We start from the raw sequence: 19,902 nt of genomic DNA on the forward strand, positions 1-19,902 counted from the left end.
TTGGTACAGGCTGTGTGGCCACCCTGCCTGACTTCAAACCCAGCTCTGCCACCTCCCAGATAGGAGACATGGAGAAGTCACTTAACCTCCATGTACCACAGTTTCCTCCTATGTAAACATGGGAATAAGTCTCATGCCCCCCTCATAAAGTCACTGTGATTGATGTCCAGTGATAAGCACTCCATACATGTCAGCAGCCGATTTAGTTTGGAGGCCGTGGGTTCCCAAAGTACAGAACCCAAGGTGACTCAGGGGAGTTCACAGACAGACATGGCTTTGTTTTAGTGGTTATTTACTTATTTTAATGTGTATTCTGAAAAATATGACCTGAACTTCAGACCTAAGTTTTTTTTTTTTTTTTTGAGATGGAGTCTTGCTCTGTCTCCCAGGCTGGAGTGCAGTGGTTCTATCTCGGCTCACTGCAAGCTCCACCTCCCAGGTTCACGCCATTCTCCTGCCTCAGCCTCCCGAGTAGCTAGGACTACCGGCACCCACCACCACGCCCGGCTAATTTTTTGTATTTTTAGTAGAGATGGAGTTTCACCGTGTTAGCCAGGGTGGTCTCAATCTCCTGAACTTGTGATCCGCCCACCTTGGCCTCCCAAAGTGCTGGGATTACAGGCATGAGCCATCACTCCCGGCCCAGATCTAAGATGTTATGGGTATAAAGCCAAGTAAAAATTGTTAGCCTACTTAAAGTTCATTTAAGGAAAAATGTCAATTAAATAGCTGTATGTGTGGATGGGGCAAAATTCATGCAGGTAGCCTATGTATGCCAAAGCTTTGGAAAGCCAGCCAGGCTCTGGGCTAGAGACAGGCTGCTCCAGTGGGAGTAGACCACAGGTCTGATCCACATTGTGAAAAGGTCTGTTGGCCACTAGGGGAGCTCTGGTGGGAGAGGCCTGGGATTCCTCTGCCCTAGGAGCCCATTTCCCAGGCAGCGAGCTAGGTCAGTCTGAGACCACAGGCCCCTCCCTGAGGGAGGAGGGAGCAGGTTCACACAGAGCTTAGGTGCACGCTTTCCTGTCATTGTCCCACGGTGGCCAGCCACAGAGGGGCCAGCTTGGACAGGGGCAGCCATTGGGGTAGATGGAGCCCCAAACCCGGAGCCACGACATCTGAGTTCTGTTCTCAACTCTGCCTCTGACCCCTGGGAAGGTCCTTCCTCTCTGTCCCTTTCCCCCACCTTTGGGGGTAAGGGCAGGCTGTAGCTAGACACACTTCCTGCTCCACACTGCACTTGCAAATCCTTCCTGCTGCTGTTTCTACACTGGCCTGGGTTTCCCATCCCTTTCTTCCAGAGGTTTGGCTGATGTGAGTCCTGGCGCTGTGCCTGCTTTGTTGTACCTGGGCTACTTTGCTACCTTTTCACCTCCTTCTCATCCCTGTATGTTCTGTGACTGAGCCCTTTGCATCCCTAAGCCCCCTCCTTACCCCCACTCAAAGGAAATGCAGTCCTCGCAGTCAGTGTGTGGGACCTGCCCCAGCTCCAATCATGGAAGAGCTCGGAACTGCCAGGCCAGATGCAGATGTCCGGCCCTCACTGCTCCTGCCCTGGCTGGGCCCCTCTTTCCAGCCTACACAGAACATCACTTTCCAAACGGAGTCCAGCGTGGCAGAGCAGGAGGCAGATTTCCAGAGCCCCAAGTATATCTTCCACAACTTCATGGAGAGGCTCTGGGCATACCTGACTATCCAGCAGCTGCTGGAGCAAACGTGAGTGCATCAGCACCTCCCTAAGCCTGTCACTAGGGGGCAGGCACAGGTGGCACGGGACCGCCTAAGCATGGAGAGACGGGGGTCTTTGTATCATGTCCAAGCTCCAGATTCTCCCAGAGGGACCTCCCCAGAAGGGGCTGGATGGAAAATCTGTTCCCGAATTCAAGGACCTCCTGAGCTCTGATGTGCTCCACCTACAGTGTCTCCGCATCCGATGCTGATCAGCAGGCCCTCCGGACCCAAGCGCTGAATTTATCGCTTGCCTACAGCTTTGTCACGCCTCTCACATCTATGGTAGTCACCAAACCCGAAGACCAAGAGCAGTCTCAAGTTGCTGAGAAGCCCGTGGAAGGCGGTGGGTGTGGGGTTGAGATCTCAGCCTCCCAGGTAGCAGAGTTTGGACCCAGCATTCTCCCCGATCTTCCCTGCATCCTGACCAAGACCCCAACCGTGCCCCCAACAGACTCCCCCTGGGAGATTCAGCCTATTCACTGATGAGGAAAGTGAAGCCGGGTCTCCTATCTCCCCAAATTCATTTCACCTACGATATAGTCCGGGATTGGGTAGCAAGATTAAACACAAGCGCTTCAAATTGATGAAAACCACCCTGATGGTGTCTGTCTGTGTCTCTGTCTGTCTGTCTCTCTCTCTCTTTGTTTTATCCAGAAAGTAGAAACAGGAATGTCCACTCAGGTAAGCAGCGAACATCCTCAAAGGCTGTGCTGGGTGGTGGTCTGCTAACACAGGGTCCAGGGCACCAGCCCTGTGAGGTTGCTGGCCAGGGCCCAGGTCCGCCCAGGCCGCTCCAGCCCAGCCCTGCTGCCAGGAAGCAGCGTTATCTGACCCAGCATGCTGGTGCATTTAGTCGCCTGTGCATTCAAATATTGGCTGTGCCTCAGGCCCTGTCCCCAGCACTAGGAATACAGTCCCCATCCAAGTGGGGCCACAGGAAGGTGGGTGCAAGATGCAAATCCAGGTCCCACTGATTTCCAGGTTCCACTTTCTTCAAATATTATCTCCAGGGAGCAAAAATACCAAAACCAGGTGACAAAGTAGGAGGTGGGGGGAGGGAAGATTGACAGATTGGGCTCGGTCCTGGCTGTGGAGGGTAGTGCCTTGCCCAGCTCCTCTGGCTGGTGACAGCCCTTGGGCCTCAGTTCAGTTGTATCTGATCAGGACTTGACCACACAGAGGCTTCCTTTTCTCCAAGAAGAGGATGGAGTAGACAAGGTAGTTTGAGGGGTTCTGTCAGGGGGAGGCATGACATCCCTGGGGGGTAGTTCGAGGGAGGTCCATTATTGTTCCAGCATTGATTATCTCCCAGCTGTTGGGGGAGAGGCTCCCCAAGTTGGCCGGGTGTGGGGAGAGGGGACATAGCTGCCCTCTCCGCACCCACACCTGGGTGGATCTCAAGCCCTGGCTGTGAGGACCCACACCCCACCTGAGAGAAGACTGCATCTGTCAATTTCTCCAAAGCTGGAGCTGCTGTCTCCCGGATGAATTTCAGACCTGGGGTTCTCAGCCCCAGGCAAGTTGGACTCCCAGGACCTCCTGATGCTCCTGACCATGCTGCTCTCCACCCCTTCCGCCGTCTGGCCATCTGTAAGCCGCCTTCCGGCCCTGCGAGGGCCTTGGTTTCCTCATGGTGGTCCTTGAGCCTGCCCCATAGAGGGGGGTGGGGTAAAGCACGCACCACAGGGCCAGGCCAGGGACGGCTGCTGAGGGCATGATGTGAAGTAATTGTGGGTCATTTCAACCTGGGATCATTTACTGGGGCTGGGGTGGGAGTGCCTTTCCTAAGGAGGTGTCCTCGCCTTCCCAGCTCTTTGCAGCTGCCCCCTGCCCTGTCCTCAGCATCTCACCTCCTCAGATGCGAGCTCACCCAGGTCCTTTAGCTGTCCCTAGGTTGTCAGACCACAGGCCATGACAGAGCAGCCTCTCCCACACTCCTTGTTCAGAGGGGACCCTAGGCCCTAAGAGGGGCAGGGACTGGCCAAGCATGCACGTCACAGCGCTCTTTGGAGCAGTCCTTACCAGCTTCCTCTCTCTGAAGGCCCCTCTCCCCACTACCCAGTGTGTGAACATCAGGCCTTCCCTCCCCAAGGCAGGACTTCACCTGTCCTTTACTTTCACTGAGTAGGATCCACTATACTCTAGAGGCTGACTCATGAGGAAACCTTCTAGGAAGGGAGGGCTTCCTCCGTTCAGAAAGCCAACAGAGATCCCTTGAACTGTTTTCTGATCCCCAAATCTGCACTCGAATGCAGCTGCAGAGCCAGGCTGGACGTATCCCTGACAGCATGCTCTTCTGTTTGAAAATCTCCTGTGACAAAGGCCATTCTAGGTGGAGTGTATGTGTGGCAGGATGGGGGGCTGGAGCTTGGTGACAGCAGTGGCTACGCCGCTGGTTGCTTGCCTCCTGACTGCCTTTCTGCTCCCTTTCTGTTTCCGGATGTTCCTGCCCTAGCGCCTGCTTTAGCACCACCAGCCACCTCAAATCCTGATCCAGCTGTGTCTCGTGTCATGAACACCAAAATCAAAGGTGCCCCCAAGGCCAGAGGCCCTGTCCTAACGGGGATCCTGGGAGGGGAGTGACCTGTCACGTGTCCCGATGTTGAAGTAGTGAGGGAACCCGGCCACACCTAGTCACTGCTCCCTCCCTCAACCTCCCACTCCTGAGGAAGGGGCTGCCTAAACCCAGACTTTTTCTTCTTTTAGAAACAACCATGACAGCCCAAACCCCAGGTACGTTCCCAGCCCCCTTGGCCCCCTTCCGTATCCTTGCCCCCAGCCTGCCCTTCCTGCTCCAGGAGCCGTGCCCCGGCTGTCCCAGCCCCCATACAGGCTCCCTCTGCCATCCTGCCACTGCCTGGGCAGAGCGTGGAGCGGCTCTGTGTGGACCCCAGACACCGCCAGGGGCCAGTGAACCTGCTCTCAGACCCTGAGCAAGGTAAGAGGGGCACACCCAGAGAGACGCAGACACCACTGGCACACACCCACCACCTGCCTACAGAGACACACACAGCACGTGCAGGCTGGCCCCACACAGGCCCCTCCCAGATCATAGCATGCTCCTGCCTCCCAGCGCCGGCATGGGCACATACACAGACACCCCAGGGACCTTCCGCTGGGCACCTTGTGTGCAGGTGTGGGTGGCCTAGGCACAGATAAGCATGGCAGCCATGTGGAGGTGAGCCTAGAGGAGGAGCCAGGGTGGGGCAAGGGTCAGGGGAGCTGCCTGGGGTCGCACAGGGATGGCGGGGCCCTGGCGGGTGCACAGAGACCAGCATGAGGATGTTCCAGGTGGAGGAGTTAGTGCCTGCAGAGTACAGAGCCCCAAAAGATGAGACCTAGAAGGTGTGGATGAGGGGAATGGCAGGAAGAGACAGGGGTGCTGGCTGGGCCCCGCCCCTTCAATCCTGGACCAGACATGGGGACGCACTCCACTCAGCAATGCTCACCTCCCCACCGCCCAGCCCCGCTCAAAGCCAAGGGACATCCACGGCTTTCTCATTCCTCAGATGCATGTGTCACCCACTTCCTCACTCAGGCCTGGGAATGTCTTTCCTGAGGGCAGGGAGCAACGATTCTCCATCTTACCCTTGGCCGTGGCATCTAGCTCAGGGCCGGGCGCTCCATGGGGTGTTCTGAAGGCTTATTGACTGGAGACAAGTTAATTCTCAAAGGCCTCATCTGAGGGTGGCCGTCGCCAAGGATTTAGGGGCCCCTCCAAAGCCTTAGACACCAAGGGACAGTGGAGAGATTGTGGGAGCCAGCCCCCAGTGTGAAGGAGTGCTGAGAAAGGGGCACCCCCTCCTGATGAGGGAGGGAGCTGCTGCAGAACTCCAGGGGGTGTGATCAGGGAGGACTCCCCGTGCAGGTCGGTGTCAGCCCTGGTTGGGGCCCAGCTTTTACCTCTCTGGTCTGGTCCTCCCAGGGGTTGAGGTGACTGGCCAGTATGAGAGGGAGAAGACTGGGTTCTCATGGATCGAAGTGACCTTCAAGAACCCCCCAGTACGGGTTCACGCATCCCCTGAACACGTGGTGGTGACTCGGAACCGAAGAAGCTCTGCGTACAAGTGGAAGGAGACGCTGTTCTCAGTGATGCCCGGGTAAGGCCCAGGCTGGAGCCTGGGGCAGGGGTTGACCCTTCAGGCTACAGTGGCTGATGATGGTACAAGCAGGTGGCCTGAGGCCATGGACCTGAGAATGGAGCGGCTACACTCACAGGAGGGGCAAAGAGACAAGAGCCCTGCCGTATACCCCTGCAGCTCCGGAGGGCACTGAGCAGTTGTCCTGGGGACCTAACCCAGGTCACTATCCCATGCAGGAGACAGTGTGGTTTGGAGCTAGCTCTGCTGCTAATCCTTGTGACCCTGGGCAGGCAGCTTAGTCCCTCTGAGCCTCAGTTTCTTCACTAATAACCAGTACTAATCATCCTGGCCCAGAGTCAGAAGGCTGGAGGGAGAACCCAATGAGAGAGTGTAGTTGGGAGCACTTTGCTGTCAGATGATACAGTGCCCCCCAGGCACCCCGCAGGACAGTGCTGCCTACGTAGTGACGTGATGTTCTGATGACAATAGTGAGAAGCTGGAGAGCATTGTTGACAGCATGTTACCAGCATTCTTTTTAGCGTATCCTTGGAGCTCTGCTAAGGAGACACAAGTCAGTAGCCTCAAATACTGAGCAGCTGGTGAATAATGGAGGCAGAAGCCCACCTCTTCTGGGTGAGGAAGCTCACTGCTTCACAGTGGCCTTCCAGGGACAGTCTTCCAGCTTTGCAGATCACGAGGGGCCTCGGGGAAGGGCTGAGGCCCTCGTCCTCTGTGGGCAGTGGCCTCCAAGCCCCCGCCCTGTGCCACAGCTCACCCTTTTCCAAGTATGGACAGCCTTGTCCAGCCCTTCCTCACCCAGCCCTCAGCGGGAACTCCCTTGCACTTGACAGATGAGTGCACACCCAGCTAATCCAAAGGCTCACCCAAAAACCTTCCCAATTTCATAAAAGATCCAGGCCCGGTGTGGTGGCTCACGCCTGTAATCCCAGCACTTTGGGAGGCCAAGGTGGGTGGATTGCCTGAGCTCAGAAGTTTGAGACCAGCCTGGGCAACACGGTGAAACCCCATCTCTACTAAAATACAAAAAATTAGCCAGGTGTGGCAGTGTGCACCTGTGATCCCAGCTCCTCGAGAGGCCAAGACAGGAGAATCACTTGAACCCGGGAGGCAGAGGTTGCAGTGAGCCAAGATCATGCCACTGCACTCCAGCCTGGGCAACAGAGCGAGACTGTGTCTCAAAAAATAAATAAAAGTTCTAAAAGTTGGCCGGGCACGGTGGTTCATGACACCCAACACAAGTGTAATCCCAACACTTTGGGAGGCCGAGGCAGGTGGATCACTTGAGGCCAGGAGTTTGAGACTAGCCTGGCCAACATAGTGAAACCCCGTCTCTACTAAGAATACAAAAACTAGCTAGGTATGGTGGCGGGCACCTGTAATCCTGGCTACTCAGGAGGCTGAGAATTGCTTGAACCTGGGAGACGGAGGTTGCAGTGAGCTGAATTAATACCACTGCACGCCAGCCTGGGCAACAGAGTGAGACACTATCTCCAAAAAAAGGAAAAAAAAAAAGATCTAAAATTCCTTGCTATCTGGTAGATTCACCAAAATCAATAGCATTTTTATGCCTAGAAAATGAAATAGAAGTAAAATCTTATTAATTGTAGGGAGAGAAAGTCCAAATACTTTCATGAGCTACAGAAGACATAAAGAAAAATAGGCCGAGCGCGGTGGCTCATGGCTGTAATCCCAGCACTTTGGGAGGCCAAGGCAGGTGGATCACCTAAGGTCAGGAATTGGAGACCAGCCTGGCCAACATGGCGAAACCCCGTCTCTACTAAAAATACAAAAATTAGCTGGGTGTGGTGGCATGCGCCTGTAGTATTAGCTGCTCAGGAGGCTGAGGCAGGAGAATTGCTTGAACCCAGGAGGTGGAGGTTGCAGTGAGCTGAGAAGCTGAGATTGCGCCACTGCACTTCAGCCTGGGCGACAGAGCGAGACTTCATCTCAAAAAAAAAAAAAAGAGAAAAGAAAAAAAACCCCAAATCTTTTAGATTGAATTGAAGCAACAGAACAGTGTATGTTTAGGGAAAATTTGTTTCAAATAACCTCTGAGTAACAGCAGGGTCTTATTCAACATGCTTAAAGGAACCTAACGTTCATGAGAACACCAGAAAGGCAAGAATTTCAAGGGTTATTTTAACTAAAAAACTGAGGAGACAGAATGAGAAGAGGCCTATCCTTTAGACATTAAACACATGATTAAACACAAGTCATCCAAAGAGAGTACACCAGCTGTAGAACAAAAGGGACAGAGTGGATGCATCAGAGAAATTCCTTCAGTCATATAAAACTAATTTATGACAAGCTGAATTTAAGAAAACCAGAGGCCGGGTGCAGTGGCTCACGCCTGTAATCCCAGCACCTTGGGATGCTGAGGCAGGCAGATTGCTTCAGCTCAGGAGTTTGAGACCAGCCTGGGCAACATGGTGAAACCCTGTCTCTCTTAAAAATAAAAAAATTAGCTGGGCATGGTGGCATGTACCTGCAGTACCAGCTACTTGGGAGGTAGAGGTGGGAGAATCACTTGAGCCGAGGAGGCACAGGTTGCAGCGAGCTGAGATCACACCACTGCACTGCAGCCTGCCCCGCCAAAAAAGAGAAAGAAAAAAAGTGATGGGGAAACCAGACATCATTAGGTTAACTTTGGTCCTATTTTACCAATGAGGAAACTGAAATCCAGAAGATTTAAGGGCCTTCCCATCCAAGGCCACTCCATGACTTCCTGGACAAGAGGGGAAGCCCAGCCCACTCCCCACCCTGACTACTGAGGTTCCGTGCACACGTCTCTACCTTCCTGCTCAAGACGCTGGGTCTTTCCACAGCCTGAAGATGACCATGGACAAGACGGGTCTCCTGCTGCTCAGTGACCCAGACAGAGTGACCATCGGCCTGTTGTTCTGGGATGGCCGTGGGGAGGGGCTCCGGCTCCTTCTGCGTGACACTGACCGCTTCTCCAGCCACGTTGGAGGGACCCTTGGTACTGTGCCCATTGCCGGGGCCCAGGCCCTCCTCAGAAACCAGCTGTGCTTGGGAACAGGCGGCGCCCCTCCCCTGCGTGTGTCTCCCAGGCTCCCTCTGTCTCTAACCCTTACTGACCCACCCTTTGTATCTCAGGCCAGTTTTACCAGGAGGTGCTCTGGGGATCTCCAGCAGCATCAGATGACGGCAGACGCATGCTGAGGGTTCAGGGCAGTGACCACTCTGCCACCAGGTGACTCGGCACAAGCAGACCGCTGAGCCCAGCTGGGGTGGGGTGGGAACTGGGAGGCCAGGAGCCAGGCTCTCCAGGGCCCCACTCCTGTCCTTGCCCAGGAACTAGACACAGTCCAGTGGAAGGTTGATGCTGCAGAGGTGTCTGAGCCAGCTTTCAGTGACCCCACAAAAGATGGATGGCCATCTCAGACCCACAGAAAACACATGGGCCTGAGATCCCTGGGGTTGGTTGGGGACAGTAGGAACCTCTTCCTGTCCACACCCTGAACTCCCAGAGCCTAAACCCTGGAGACCTCACGTACTGGCTTCTCTAGGGTAATGCTCCGGGTGACTGGGCCTTGTTGGCCTGTGCTGGAGGGAATTCTAGAGGGACCCCAGGACTCCCTACCCTCCATGTTCCTGTCCCCAGCTGTCTCCCTCTTTTCCCACCACACCTGTGATTTGCTGCCCACCTGCCTATCTGTCTGTCTGTCTTTCCATTTCAGAGAGCGCAGGCTGGATTACCAGGAGGGGCCCCCAGGAGTGGAGATTTCCTGCTGGTCTGTGGAGCTGTAGTTCTGATGGAAGGAGCTGTGCCCACCCTGTACACTTGGCTGCCCCCTGCAACTGCAGGGCCGCTTCTGGGGCCTGGACCACCATGGGGAGGAAGAGTCCCACTCATTACAAATAAAGAAAGGTGGTGTGAGCCCAGGAAGTGGGTGTCTCCAGTTCCATGTGGCCACATCCTAGGGCCTCAACCTCGCATCCTGAACCTTAGCATCGTGGAACGTAGAAGCTTCCACTGTCAGCTCTCAAGGGCCCATGGCCAGGAGGGCCCATGCTGAGCTTCATTTTACAAACAAGGAAATTGAGCTCGAACCACCCATTTGAGATGTCACTCTGGCTGCCAGCTAGGGGCCCAGGGCTGGGAGCATTCTCCAGGAGCAGAGGTTCAGTCTGCTTCATGGTCACTTGAACCAGTTTTGACTACAAAAAAAAAAAAGAGTGAACTGGGTTGGAATTCTTTCTAGTCTAACTCCTAAACTTTCTCAGTGAGCTTTTGGACCTCTCTGCAATGGGATTTGCCTTACACAATTTGATTTTCACGCCTGTGCTGAGGAGCAGGCCTGTCTGCTCATTGTCTTGTAAGGAAGCACTGGATCTTCGAAGGGGACACAGAGGCAAGGCCCCAGGTGCAGCGGGGAAATACGGCCTGTTCCCAGGAACCTCTAGTCTAATGGGGCTGATCTGGGTCCCAACTCTAAATCCTGTGCTTGAGGGTCTCCTTTCCTGTTCTTGCCCCAGGGTTAGGCACCCCAAAGATTCCACCAATTCCTGTATGGGCAACGTATACTTTAAAGAATTTACGGCTGGGTGTAGTGGCTCACACCTGTAATTCCAGCACTTTGAGAGGCCAAGGCCGGAGGATTGATTGAGTCCAGGAATTTGAGACCAGCCTGGGCAACGTGACGAAACCCCATCTCTACAAAAATTACAAAAATTAGCTGGCATGGTGGTGCATGCCTGTAGTCCCAGCTACTCGGGAGACTGAGGTTGGAGGATCGCTTGAGCCTGGGAGGTCATGGCTGCAGAGAGCCGTGATCGTGCCACTGCATTCCAGCCTGGGCAACAGAGCAAGACCCTGTCTCAGAGAAGAAACAAAAATTACTATTACCCCACCTACTTCTGAAAAAAGGATATGAGTCTATGGCTTACCAATACAAAGCTTCAAGAGGAAAAAACCAAAATCTATGAGTATAAGGCTAAAAGAGCCAAGCAGAAGGATAGTGAAGTCAGGGGCATCAGGGTAGGGGAAGCTGCAGCAGTGATGGAGCACAGGGCTTTGCTATGGGCTTCCTGGAAGCCAATGTAAAGCAGAAACTGAGCTCATTTGCTTGCTAAAAAACACCAGATCATCAGGGAAACATCCTTTCCCTGCTCTTGAGCTAGAAGAGGATATTTGCTGGATGGGTCTTTCTAAAAGGGTCAAAGTACTGGCTGGTGGGAGGGGTCGCCAGCAGCAGGTTTGCCCAACACACAGAAATGCTCCTCCCTGCATTGCTGCCTCCCCATTGAGCCTCCTTGGCAGATAGGAATCTCAGGCAGAGTTGCTTTGTAAAGGCTGTTACAGGGGGCTCGGGCCAGGGCTGTGTGACATGAGAGTAGCTCAGAGGGACTTGCTGTGGGGCTAGCCCTGACATACAGGGATGAGAGAGGAGTGCCACCCCAAGCTTACCCTTCTGGGACATGAACCCCTGGACTGGCTGCTGAATTTATGCAACAGCAGAGGAGTCACAGTTGATTTTCTGGCCCTGCCAGCACCTGCGGGGCAGGTGTTTTCTGTGAGAGTTGGAAATAGGCCCATGTTCTTCACTCTTTCATCCAGCAAGTGCTTTCCAGCTTGTGCCAGGCCCTGGGCTGAGTACTGTGGGCACATTGGGCACCATGGCAGACACAATGCCTGTGGTGATAACTGCCACCCAGAAAATAGCCAGGTGCTGCGGGAGCCCAGAGGGAGACATGGGGATGACCAGGAAGCCTGGGGGTGGCAGGGAAAGCTTTCTGCAGGTAATGTGGGAGCTGAGATTTGAAAAATGGAGGGAAGTTAGCCCAGTGGAAAAGGAGGGCAAGGACACCAGGTGGTGGGAACAGCATGCGTCCAGACCTAGAGCCAGGACACTGTGTGCTAAGTTTGGGGAAGATTACGGAAGGAGATGCTGTGGGATGAGGTGGAAGGGGAGGGGGGCCAGGCCAGCACAGGTGGTGCACACCTCACCACAGAGCATGGCTTCTACCGTGAAAGGGTAGGGAGAGCCAGCCAGGGACAGGAGGGACCAGGGTGACGTGGAATGGGGAGAAGGCAGAGACCACCTAGCTTTTGCCCGCATAGATGGCCTCCCGGCCTATGGGTTGAGGGCAGCCGACTCCTGCCTCCCAACCTGTTCACATGGCTGCTACCTGGAGCTGTCCTCCTGGAGACACCTGAGGAGGACCAGAAACCGTAACGAGGACGGCTTTTCACATCCTTCGCGTGGCAGGATCCTTCTCCCCACTGCATAGATGTGGAAACTGACCTCAAGATGACTGTTTTAAAGCTATGTGGGCCGGGGGGCAGTGGCTCACACCTATAATCCCAGCACTTTGGGAGGCTGAGGCGGGCAGATCGCTTGAGCCCAGGAGTTTGAGACCAGCCTGAACAACATGGCAAAACCCTGTCTCTGCAAAAAATACAAAAATTAGCCGGGTGTGATTGCACATGCCTGTAGTCCCAGCTGCTCTGGAGGCTGAAGTGGGAGGATCACCTGAGCCTGAGAAGTCGAGGCTGCAGTGACCCGTGATCATACCACTGCACCACTGCGGCCCGGGCGATGGGAGTGAGACCCCATCTCAAGAAAAATAATAATAATAATAATAGCCATATGGCTCCTCAACCAACCCAGACTTGAACAGAATGGTGGGACTTGCCCACTATGGAGGGTTCCTTTCTCAGGCCTGGGCCCTTTTAGCCAGTCCAGCCTGGCCTTCTGCCACATTCACCCTGGGGCTATGAGGAGGCCTTCAAGATGGGAGCCATGTCTATGTGGACCCCTCCCTAGAGCAACAACAGGCACCGATCTGCCATTAGCATCCTGTAGCCACCTGGGGGGCTCCTCTGATGACAGACATTTGCCCCTGGACTGCCCTTAATGGCCTCTAGTCCTCTCTCCAGGGACCCCTGCCCTGGGAGGCAGGACAACTTCCTTTCATGTCCCCAAGGCCACATGCCACGCCCCGCTGACATTTGTGGCATTCCCCAGTCTGATTCCAACCTCATCCAGTCTTATTGTGGCCCCTGCTCTGACATCAGGCAAAGCCACTCACTGCGTCCTCTGACGGGGTACTGTCTGCCCAGCATGCCCTTACCCCCTCCCCACCCCCAGGCAGAGAGAACAGCAGAGGCAGAGGATGTGGGCAGGAGGGCTTATGTTTGCACAGTTGAGAGCAGCCTGGTCATGGTTCCAAGAGCAAAGGATGGAAGATGTCATTTGTGGGGATTTAGTCAGCGAGCGGTGATCACATCTGCTCTGTAAAAAGCTCTCTATGGGAAGCAATAGAGGAGGCAGGAAGACTCAGGAAGCGGCAATTGCAGTTGTCCAGGTGGGAGAGGGTTATCCAGACTGGAGAGGTCTCAGAGCCCCTCGTCCAGGAACCTCTCTCTGACCCTCTACCCCACCACAGACTCATTGGGAGGATACACCAAGTGGTCATCATAAGGTACAATCAGAGGATCCCAGAGATGCCTAGCCCAGCTGAAAACAAACTTGAGCACTCATGAAAATAGGAACTGGATTACTCAACTGTACCCCCAGATCCTGGCCCAAGGTATTGTGTTTATCTGCTGAATTGATGAATGGGTATGTGGGTGGATGGGTGGGTGAATTGATGGTTGGATGGATGGATGGAAGGATGGACAAATGGAGAGATGGACAGATGGTAGGATGGGTGGGTGGATGGATGCATAGTTGGATGATGAATAGGTAGCTGGGGGATGAATGGATGAATGGACAGATGGTTGGAGGGATGGATAGATAGGTTGATGGGTGGATGTATGCATGGTGGAGGGATGGATGAGTGGACACGTGGGTGAACAGATGGTTGAATGGTGAATGGGTGAGTGGGTGAGTGAATGGATGGATGGGTGGAGAGATGGGTGGATGGATGGTGGGTAGATGGATGGATAGATGGAAGGGTGGCTGACATCCCTATTTAGATGTGGGCTGTGTCTGCACTGGCGTATTATCCACTTCTAAAGGTCCTGATTGGAGCTCCTGAGCTGGGACCATTTACTTACCTTATGACTTTCCTGGATACTGAAATACATTCAACCCTTCCTGACTTCTCAGAGCCCCTTTCCTTCAGAGTCAGTTCTTTATTTTTTCCCCTAGGCTGTCATACATTTGACTCCCTAAAGTTCCAGTCCAACCAACTCTGTCTCAGCTGTGTCAGTGGAGAGGCCCAAGAAGTTGCCTTCCTGCTAGCCATCCCCTCTTTTGAGCTGCCATGGGTCCCAGTTGCCTGTTCCCTGGAGCAGAGGCTCATGAAGGCATGTAGAGGCTGGCAGCTGTCTGGTCTCGACCTTGGCCTTTATTTTCCCAGCCCCTCCCACAGGCCCCTCTCTGTGCCCATGTTCCAGATGCCACAAAATCTGCGCCATCCATCCCAACAGGAGCTGGCGTGTCTACTCAAAACAGGTTGGGGACAATGTAGTCTGTGTGGACACCATCAATCAGCCCTTCTCCGTTGTTGTGGACAAACCAGCAGACAACCTTCGCGCCGATGCTGGCATCCTTTCTGTAGTCTTTCTGGGAGCCCCTGGGGAAAGAAGAGAGATGCTGCAATACACAGGGTGGGTAAGATGGCTGCTAGGCTAGCGGACCTGAGATTGAAAAAGGGTGGGAAGTTGGCAATTCTAACAGCCCAGAATTCTTTGGTCAAGAATGAAGTTACATGATTACTGTTTCTAGGAAGCCAAGTTTGGGCTTTTTCTTGATTAGGAAGAGCCTGGTAGGGGCCAAGACCTCAAAGGGAAACAAGGGTACCCCACAGAAGACAAAAGCCCACCAGACTAATGTGCCTGGGCAGCGGGGGCTCTTTCCTCCTCTTGTTGCTGAGCAGGTGAGGGTGTTGGAGAAGTCTCCTCACCTGGTGACAATCAGCTGATGGTTCTTCACCACCAATGTGGCATCTGGCTTTGCAGGGTCAGAGCCTGGCCGGATGTCAGACACTTTAAAGTCAAAGGGTTGGAAAAATTGCCCTGGGAAGAAAAATATTCATGCTGTCAGCCCCTGGCCATTGCCACAGGTAACGTGGCCACTGGCCTTTCAGGGTTGATGCAAAGGCTGAATGGGGTGTTGTGAGCTGGGTACGGGGTGCCTAGGAAGGCCTTGTTTATGTCTTTCCCATGCTGCTTTCAGGCCTGAACAGCCTGCAGTCTGAACACTTCGTACCCAGCAGCCCATGTGTCTGTGCTGACATCCGGTGACTGTCCACCACGTAGAAGCCTAGAAAGTCACGGTGGACAGGATGTTTCTTCCACACCTGGTGTAGGATGACCACAAAGGTAACCCCATCTCCAAAGGAGACCACCATGTTCTTCCTGTTGATCATCATGGACAGCCTACGAGAGGAAGCCAGAAAGTGGCTGTGGGGCCCAGTGGCCATGACACTGGGCATCTGCCTCAAGGGCGTCTTGGTGGAGCCTCCCCTGTACATGGCACCCGAGGGCCCACAGACTCCAGAAACTATGTCAGGGGCATTAGAAAGAGGATGCCTCATGCACGCTGTCTCCCGTCCCATGAGTGGATCCTTGCGTGTCTGTAAGTGGGAAAGAGAGGGCTGGCCTATGAATCTGGAGGCCTGTGGTCCAGCCCCAGCTAAGCCACTGGCTTCCTGAGTGACATTGGGCAGGCTCCACACCTTCTCTGAGCCTCAATGGGAGGTTCTGGGGGATCTGAAGACAGGAGAGCTAAGAAGACAAGAGCAGCCACAGAAGAGGCAAATGGGGCCATTATCACCTAACGCCTTCACCCAACCAGCTGAACTGTGCAGCTACCAATTCTGGCTCTGACAGGGCCCCAGGGTTTGGTTGGGGGCCACTATGGTCATTCTCCCCTGTGGCAGGAGACTGGATTCTGGGGTCTCTGATCTTTCCTGTGACCCCCATGGATCTCCTTTCCTGGGATTTGTCTAAATCCCTCAAGAGCCTCCTTAGACTCTCAGCCTGTAGTCCACCTTGGAGACCTTGTAGGGGAGCTTACCCATCCTGCGTGACTGTGACTGTGTCCAGCCAGCTGAAAGTGCTCGGCACGGCCCTGTTCCACAGGGTGATCTTCTCCGTTGTCACCTCCACCTGGAAGTCCATCTGAGCATTGGCAATGCCCAGTTTTCCAAAGTAAGTCTTTCTGGTCTTGGAGTCAGGGCTGCCTCTCTTGTCGCCGATGATCTGCCCGTTAACTGTGAGGCCTGCCAGAGGGATGGGGCAGGGAGAGAGACCAGCGAGAACTTCTGAGTCCAGATTGCCTTTAGGGGTGTGCCTTCCTCTTCAACCAGACTGGCTGAGGGGCAGCAGAGCGGGGGCCACAAGAGAGACCAGGACTTCAGAGCCCAAGCCTGTTGGTTCCTAGACACTCTAGGTTTGGGTCATGCTGGGACATTGTGGGTCTGCCCCTTGCCTGGGCCAGGGAGTGTTGTTCAGAGAAAAACTATTCCCCAGACACAGGCTGGGTCCTACCCTAGGCCCAGGTGGCCCATTCACGCTAATCATCTCCCAATAGCACTGACATGTGGGGCTGAGCAAGCCTGTGGCCCTGGGCACTCCCCACCCCCAGGGGTTTCTTTGCATGTGAAGACGATGCCTTACTGGGCAGAGTGAGAACCTGGTCCCTGTGCCTACCTGGGGGGACCCAAGCCCTCCCAGGAGGAGCCCCCTGGCCCCGGCCCTAGCCCACAAGCCTCACCTGTGACTGGATCCCGAATAAGGCGCAGCACTGTGCCTGGGGCTTCATCGATGTTGAAGCAGAGGGCATCGTCTTTCTCCGGAACTTGGATGATGAAGTGGGGGTCCCCATCCACTGGTGACACATTAGAGAAGGGGCTGACTCCTGGGGCCTCTCATCATACCTGGGGCCTCCCCCAGCCTTCTGGCCTCCATGGGCTCGACTCCGAGACAGGCAGGAGCACGTGCCCAGGCCCCTGAGCCTTCCCCAGGAGCAGCCAGGGACTCACCATAGTAGTAGGGGTTTTGAGGAGGCTGGTAGCTGGCTGCAGATACAAAGGGAGAGGGGGCTGAGCTAAGCAAGTGGCCCTGGGAGGCGCCTGATGACCCCCATAGGAGTTCAGCTCATGCCCCTCCCCTTCCCGCTTGCTAATGCCATTGCCCTCCCACCCCACAATCTCCTCAGGGCACATTGTCCATCTGCCCGTCCCGGAGAGCTGAGTGAGTAGCCACCGCGGAGGGACACATGGCAGGGGCAGGCTCTAAGCAGTGGGAGGAGTGGCAGCCGCCATTGTGTACTCAACTCAGGTAGGACATGGCAGGGCTCAGCGGTGTGGCTGAAAAGAAGCCGAAGAGCAATGGTGAGCAGGGTCCAGGGGTTCCTTCTCCCCCAGCCCCATGCTTTCTGCCTGTCTTAGTGCTGCTGGGCCCCAGAGGGGCCCCAACACTGGCAGATAGAAGTGGAGATGTGACCCCAAAGATTAGGCTTTGGAAATCGGGCACATCCAGGGAAGCCCTTTATGGGGCTGGTGACAATGGGATGTGATTTTAATGTTGGGGCAGGGCTTTTTGATGTGGCTGAAATGCAAGCCATTAAGTCATCAGCTTCTCTCTCTTGAGTAATGCTCACAGCAAACATCTGCCCCACCCCTGGGCTTCCCACCCCCTAGTTGGGGTGAGTGAGGCTCATGGCTGTCTGTTGCTTCTTGGTAGTAAACACCCACCCACACGTGCACACAGGCGCACACATATGCGTGCACATGCATATATGTACTCACATGCACCGGTACATTCGTCAGGGCTGTTCTGAGGGGAACGTGGTGGCCCAGTCCAAATGTGCCGTGCTTATGGATGGAGGTGGGGCAGGCCAGTAGGGGCTGGGGAGGCCCTGCCTAGTGGCAGGGAGTTTGTGAGGTTCCAGTTTTGTGATGAGAGAGGCACAGAGGACTGTGATCCCCAGCAATTCCCAGCATGGGCATTGGGGCCAGACTGCCTTGGCCTAAGTACCAGCTTGGCCATCTGCTGAGTCTGTGCCTCAATTTCCCCATTGTAAAATGGGGATCATAAAAGGGCCCTCTTGGAGGGTTGCTATGGGATTAATGGAATATAAATGACTGACATGCTAAATTGCTCATTTTTGCAGGTCATAGATACTGTCATAGTGATTGTCTCTCCCTGGGCAAGGGAAGCCACCCCCAGTTAACTTACAGGGATCCTCAGGCTCAGAGAGGGGCAGAGTCATGATTTGGCAATAGGGCTGGGCCTGAGCCCAGGTGTCCCAAGTGTGCCCCCATGGCTAGGGGTCCTATCTTGCTTGGAAAGGCCTCCTCAGTTCCCTCTTGTCTCCCTTCCATAATGCCCACCCTGGTGGCTGGCTAAAGCTTACCTTCTGCATCTGCAGGTGCAGCGAGGGAGGAAGAGGAGAAATGCATTAGAAGCCATAGGGCACTAGTGAGCAGGGACCAAAGCCGGCTGCTTGGCCAACCAGCCCTAGGCTGTGGGCCTCCCAGCAGCCAGCTGTTCCCCCACTGGGTGTCCCGTGGAACTAGGAGTTCTTGGAAGCCAGAGGCCTGGCCTGGCCAGGCCCAGCTCTTTGCCTCCCGTGTCTTCCAATGCCAATCCCCCACCACCACACACAGACCCTGTACCTAGCTGCAGTGGGCATTTGGGACCCCCTGTTGAGTAGGGCAGTCTGGGGTCTGGTTGAGGGGGTCCCAGCCTCCAGCTCGCAGGGACTCTTCCCCTAACAATCTCCAGGTGCCTGGTAGCCTGCTCCAGGCCTTTCATGTTGGAAGTGCTTCTTCTTGTCTAACTAAGCCCTTCCATGCTGCAGCCTCAGTCCTTTTCCTTGAAATGTCCCATGGGCAGTGTGCCCCCTTTACTCACTTCCCTTTAGAGGTGCAGAGGCTCCTATTCACCCCACACCCCACTGTCCATGCTGACTGCTTCACGCTCCACCCCACTTTCCCCAGCCCGTGGCCAGTTTTCCTTCAGATGCCCCACTTCAGCTGGTCTGGGTCTCCCCAGCCTGGCCCACTCCTCCACTGGACACCCAGGGAGGGTGCCCAGCGCAGGGTCCTAGAAGGAGGCTTCCAGGTTCCGGCCTCCATCCCTATCCCCACCTTCCCCAGGCTTGTCGGCAATGGCCCTCTCATCCTCGTTGTCCTCAGGCTTGGTCACCACCATGGAGGTCAGTGGAGTCACAAAGTGATACTTGAGGGACAGGTCCAGGGCCCGGGCTGTGAGGTTCTCCTTCTCCTCGCTATGGGCGTTCTTGCTGTGAGGAGGGGCCAGTCAGGAGGACAGCCTAGAGAGCAGCACCCTGCCCGCTTCCCCTGCACTGGAGCGCTGGACGCAGCTGGGGATCCCCACTCCACCTTCCCCATTGTGGGGTGCCCCAGGGTACAGCCCAGTTGGGCTCAGAGGAGGCTGGCTCACAGCTCCCTGGGGCATGTAAACAAGCCCTGTTTCCTTGCTGGGCCTTGGTTTCCCCACCTATAAAACATAAGGACTGGCGGGGCATGGTGGCTCACGCCTGTAATCCCAGCACTTTGGGAGGCCAAGGCGGGTGAATCACCTGAGGTCAGGAGTTCGAGATCAGCCTGGCCAACATGGTGAAACCCCATCTCTACTAAAAATACAAAAATTAGCCAGGCGTGGTGGTGCATGCCTGTAATTCCAGCTACTTGGGAGGCTGAGGCAGGAGAATTGTTTTCAACCCAGGAGGTGGAGGTTGCAGTGAACCGAGATCGCACCATTGCACTCCAGCCTGGGCGACAGAGTGAGACCCCCTCTCAAAAAATAAATAAGTAAATAAATAAATAAAATAAGGGGCTACGACAGCCACTCTCAGTGGTGTCCATGTGCGGAGCGCTCAGCATGTGCTAGATTGTGTACTGACGGCTTCACAGGCTAATCCCACCCACACCAACACTGACCCTCTCAGTGGGCTCAGCTCTGCCCTCTGGGCACTGAAGGCTGGGATCCCGGCCTTCAGTTCCACTCAGCCTCACCACCCCGGGCCATGCCCAGTGTGGGCAGCAGGGTGCTGAGGTCCCCCCTACCCCGGGGCACTCCCAGGCTGCTGGCCACGGGGCTTGCCCGCTTGAGCCTTGGGGC

At 55.0% G+C, this 19,902-nt stretch overlaps 2 protein-coding genes across 12 annotated transcripts in view; one reads left to right on the forward strand and one right to left on the reverse strand.

Moving 5' to 3' along the window:
- Window positions 1-14,288, forward strand: part of ITIH4 (inter-alpha-trypsin inhibitor heavy chain 4) — a 24,654-nt gene extending 10,366 nt beyond the window's left edge. For 2 of the 11 annotated variants that reach the window (XR_004029744.1, XR_004029739.1), the window contains 14 exons: window positions 1,577-1,716; window positions 1,920-2,074; window positions 2,386-2,412; window positions 2,713-2,763; window positions 2,911-2,949; window positions 3,196-3,321; window positions 4,187-4,261; window positions 4,438-4,464; window positions 4,553-4,669; window positions 5,657-5,831; window positions 8,660-8,814; window positions 9,536-9,726; window positions 13,248-13,391; window positions 14,203-14,288. Coding sequence is in view for 4 of the 11 variants with exons in the window: in XM_030811617.1 (XP_030667477.1) it covers window positions 1,577-1,716; window positions 1,920-2,074; window positions 2,386-2,412; window positions 2,713-2,763; window positions 2,911-2,949; window positions 3,196-3,321; window positions 4,187-4,261; window positions 4,438-4,464; window positions 4,553-4,669; window positions 5,657-5,831; window positions 8,660-8,814; window positions 9,536-9,720 (1,272 nt within the window). In the remaining 7 variants the exon portion in view is untranslated. Of the gene's footprint in view, window positions 1-1,576; window positions 1,717-1,919; window positions 2,075-2,385; window positions 2,413-2,712; window positions 2,764-2,910; window positions 2,950-3,195; window positions 3,322-4,186; window positions 4,262-4,437; window positions 4,670-5,656; window positions 5,832-8,659; window positions 8,815-8,951; window positions 9,049-9,535; window positions 10,033-13,247; window positions 13,392-13,954; window positions 14,020-14,165 lie in introns of those variants that run through there. The other 9 variants (XR_004029742.1, XR_004029741.1, XR_004029740.1 and 6 more) reach the window with 9 other exon arrangements.
- The window catches only part of ITIH3 (inter-alpha-trypsin inhibitor heavy chain 3), a 13,778-nt gene continuing 8,120 nt past the window's right edge, over window positions 14,245-19,902 (reverse strand). Inside the window, exons 13-20 of the mRNA XM_030811621.1 lie at window positions 18,906-19,060; window positions 18,170-18,178; window positions 16,794-16,829; window positions 16,526-16,639; window positions 15,827-16,031; window positions 15,017-15,186; window positions 14,712-14,823; window positions 14,245-14,381 (exon numbers count right to left, since the gene is read on the reverse strand). Coding sequence (XP_030667481.1) covers window positions 14,252-14,381; window positions 14,712-14,823; window positions 15,017-15,186; window positions 15,827-16,031; window positions 16,526-16,639; window positions 16,794-16,829; window positions 18,170-18,178; window positions 18,906-19,060 — 931 coding nt within the window. The 3' untranslated portion in view covers window positions 14,245-14,251. The remainder of the gene's footprint in view (window positions 14,382-14,711; window positions 14,824-15,016; window positions 15,187-15,826; window positions 16,032-16,525; window positions 16,640-16,793; window positions 16,830-18,169; window positions 18,179-18,905; window positions 19,061-19,902) is intronic.

Source organism: Nomascus leucogenys, chromosome 4 (genome assembly GCF_006542625.1).
Source record: "Nomascus leucogenys isolate Asia chromosome 4, Asia_NLE_v1, whole genome shotgun sequence".
NCBI classification, from domain to species: Eukaryota; Metazoa; Chordata; class Mammalia; order Primates; family Hylobatidae; genus Nomascus; species Nomascus leucogenys.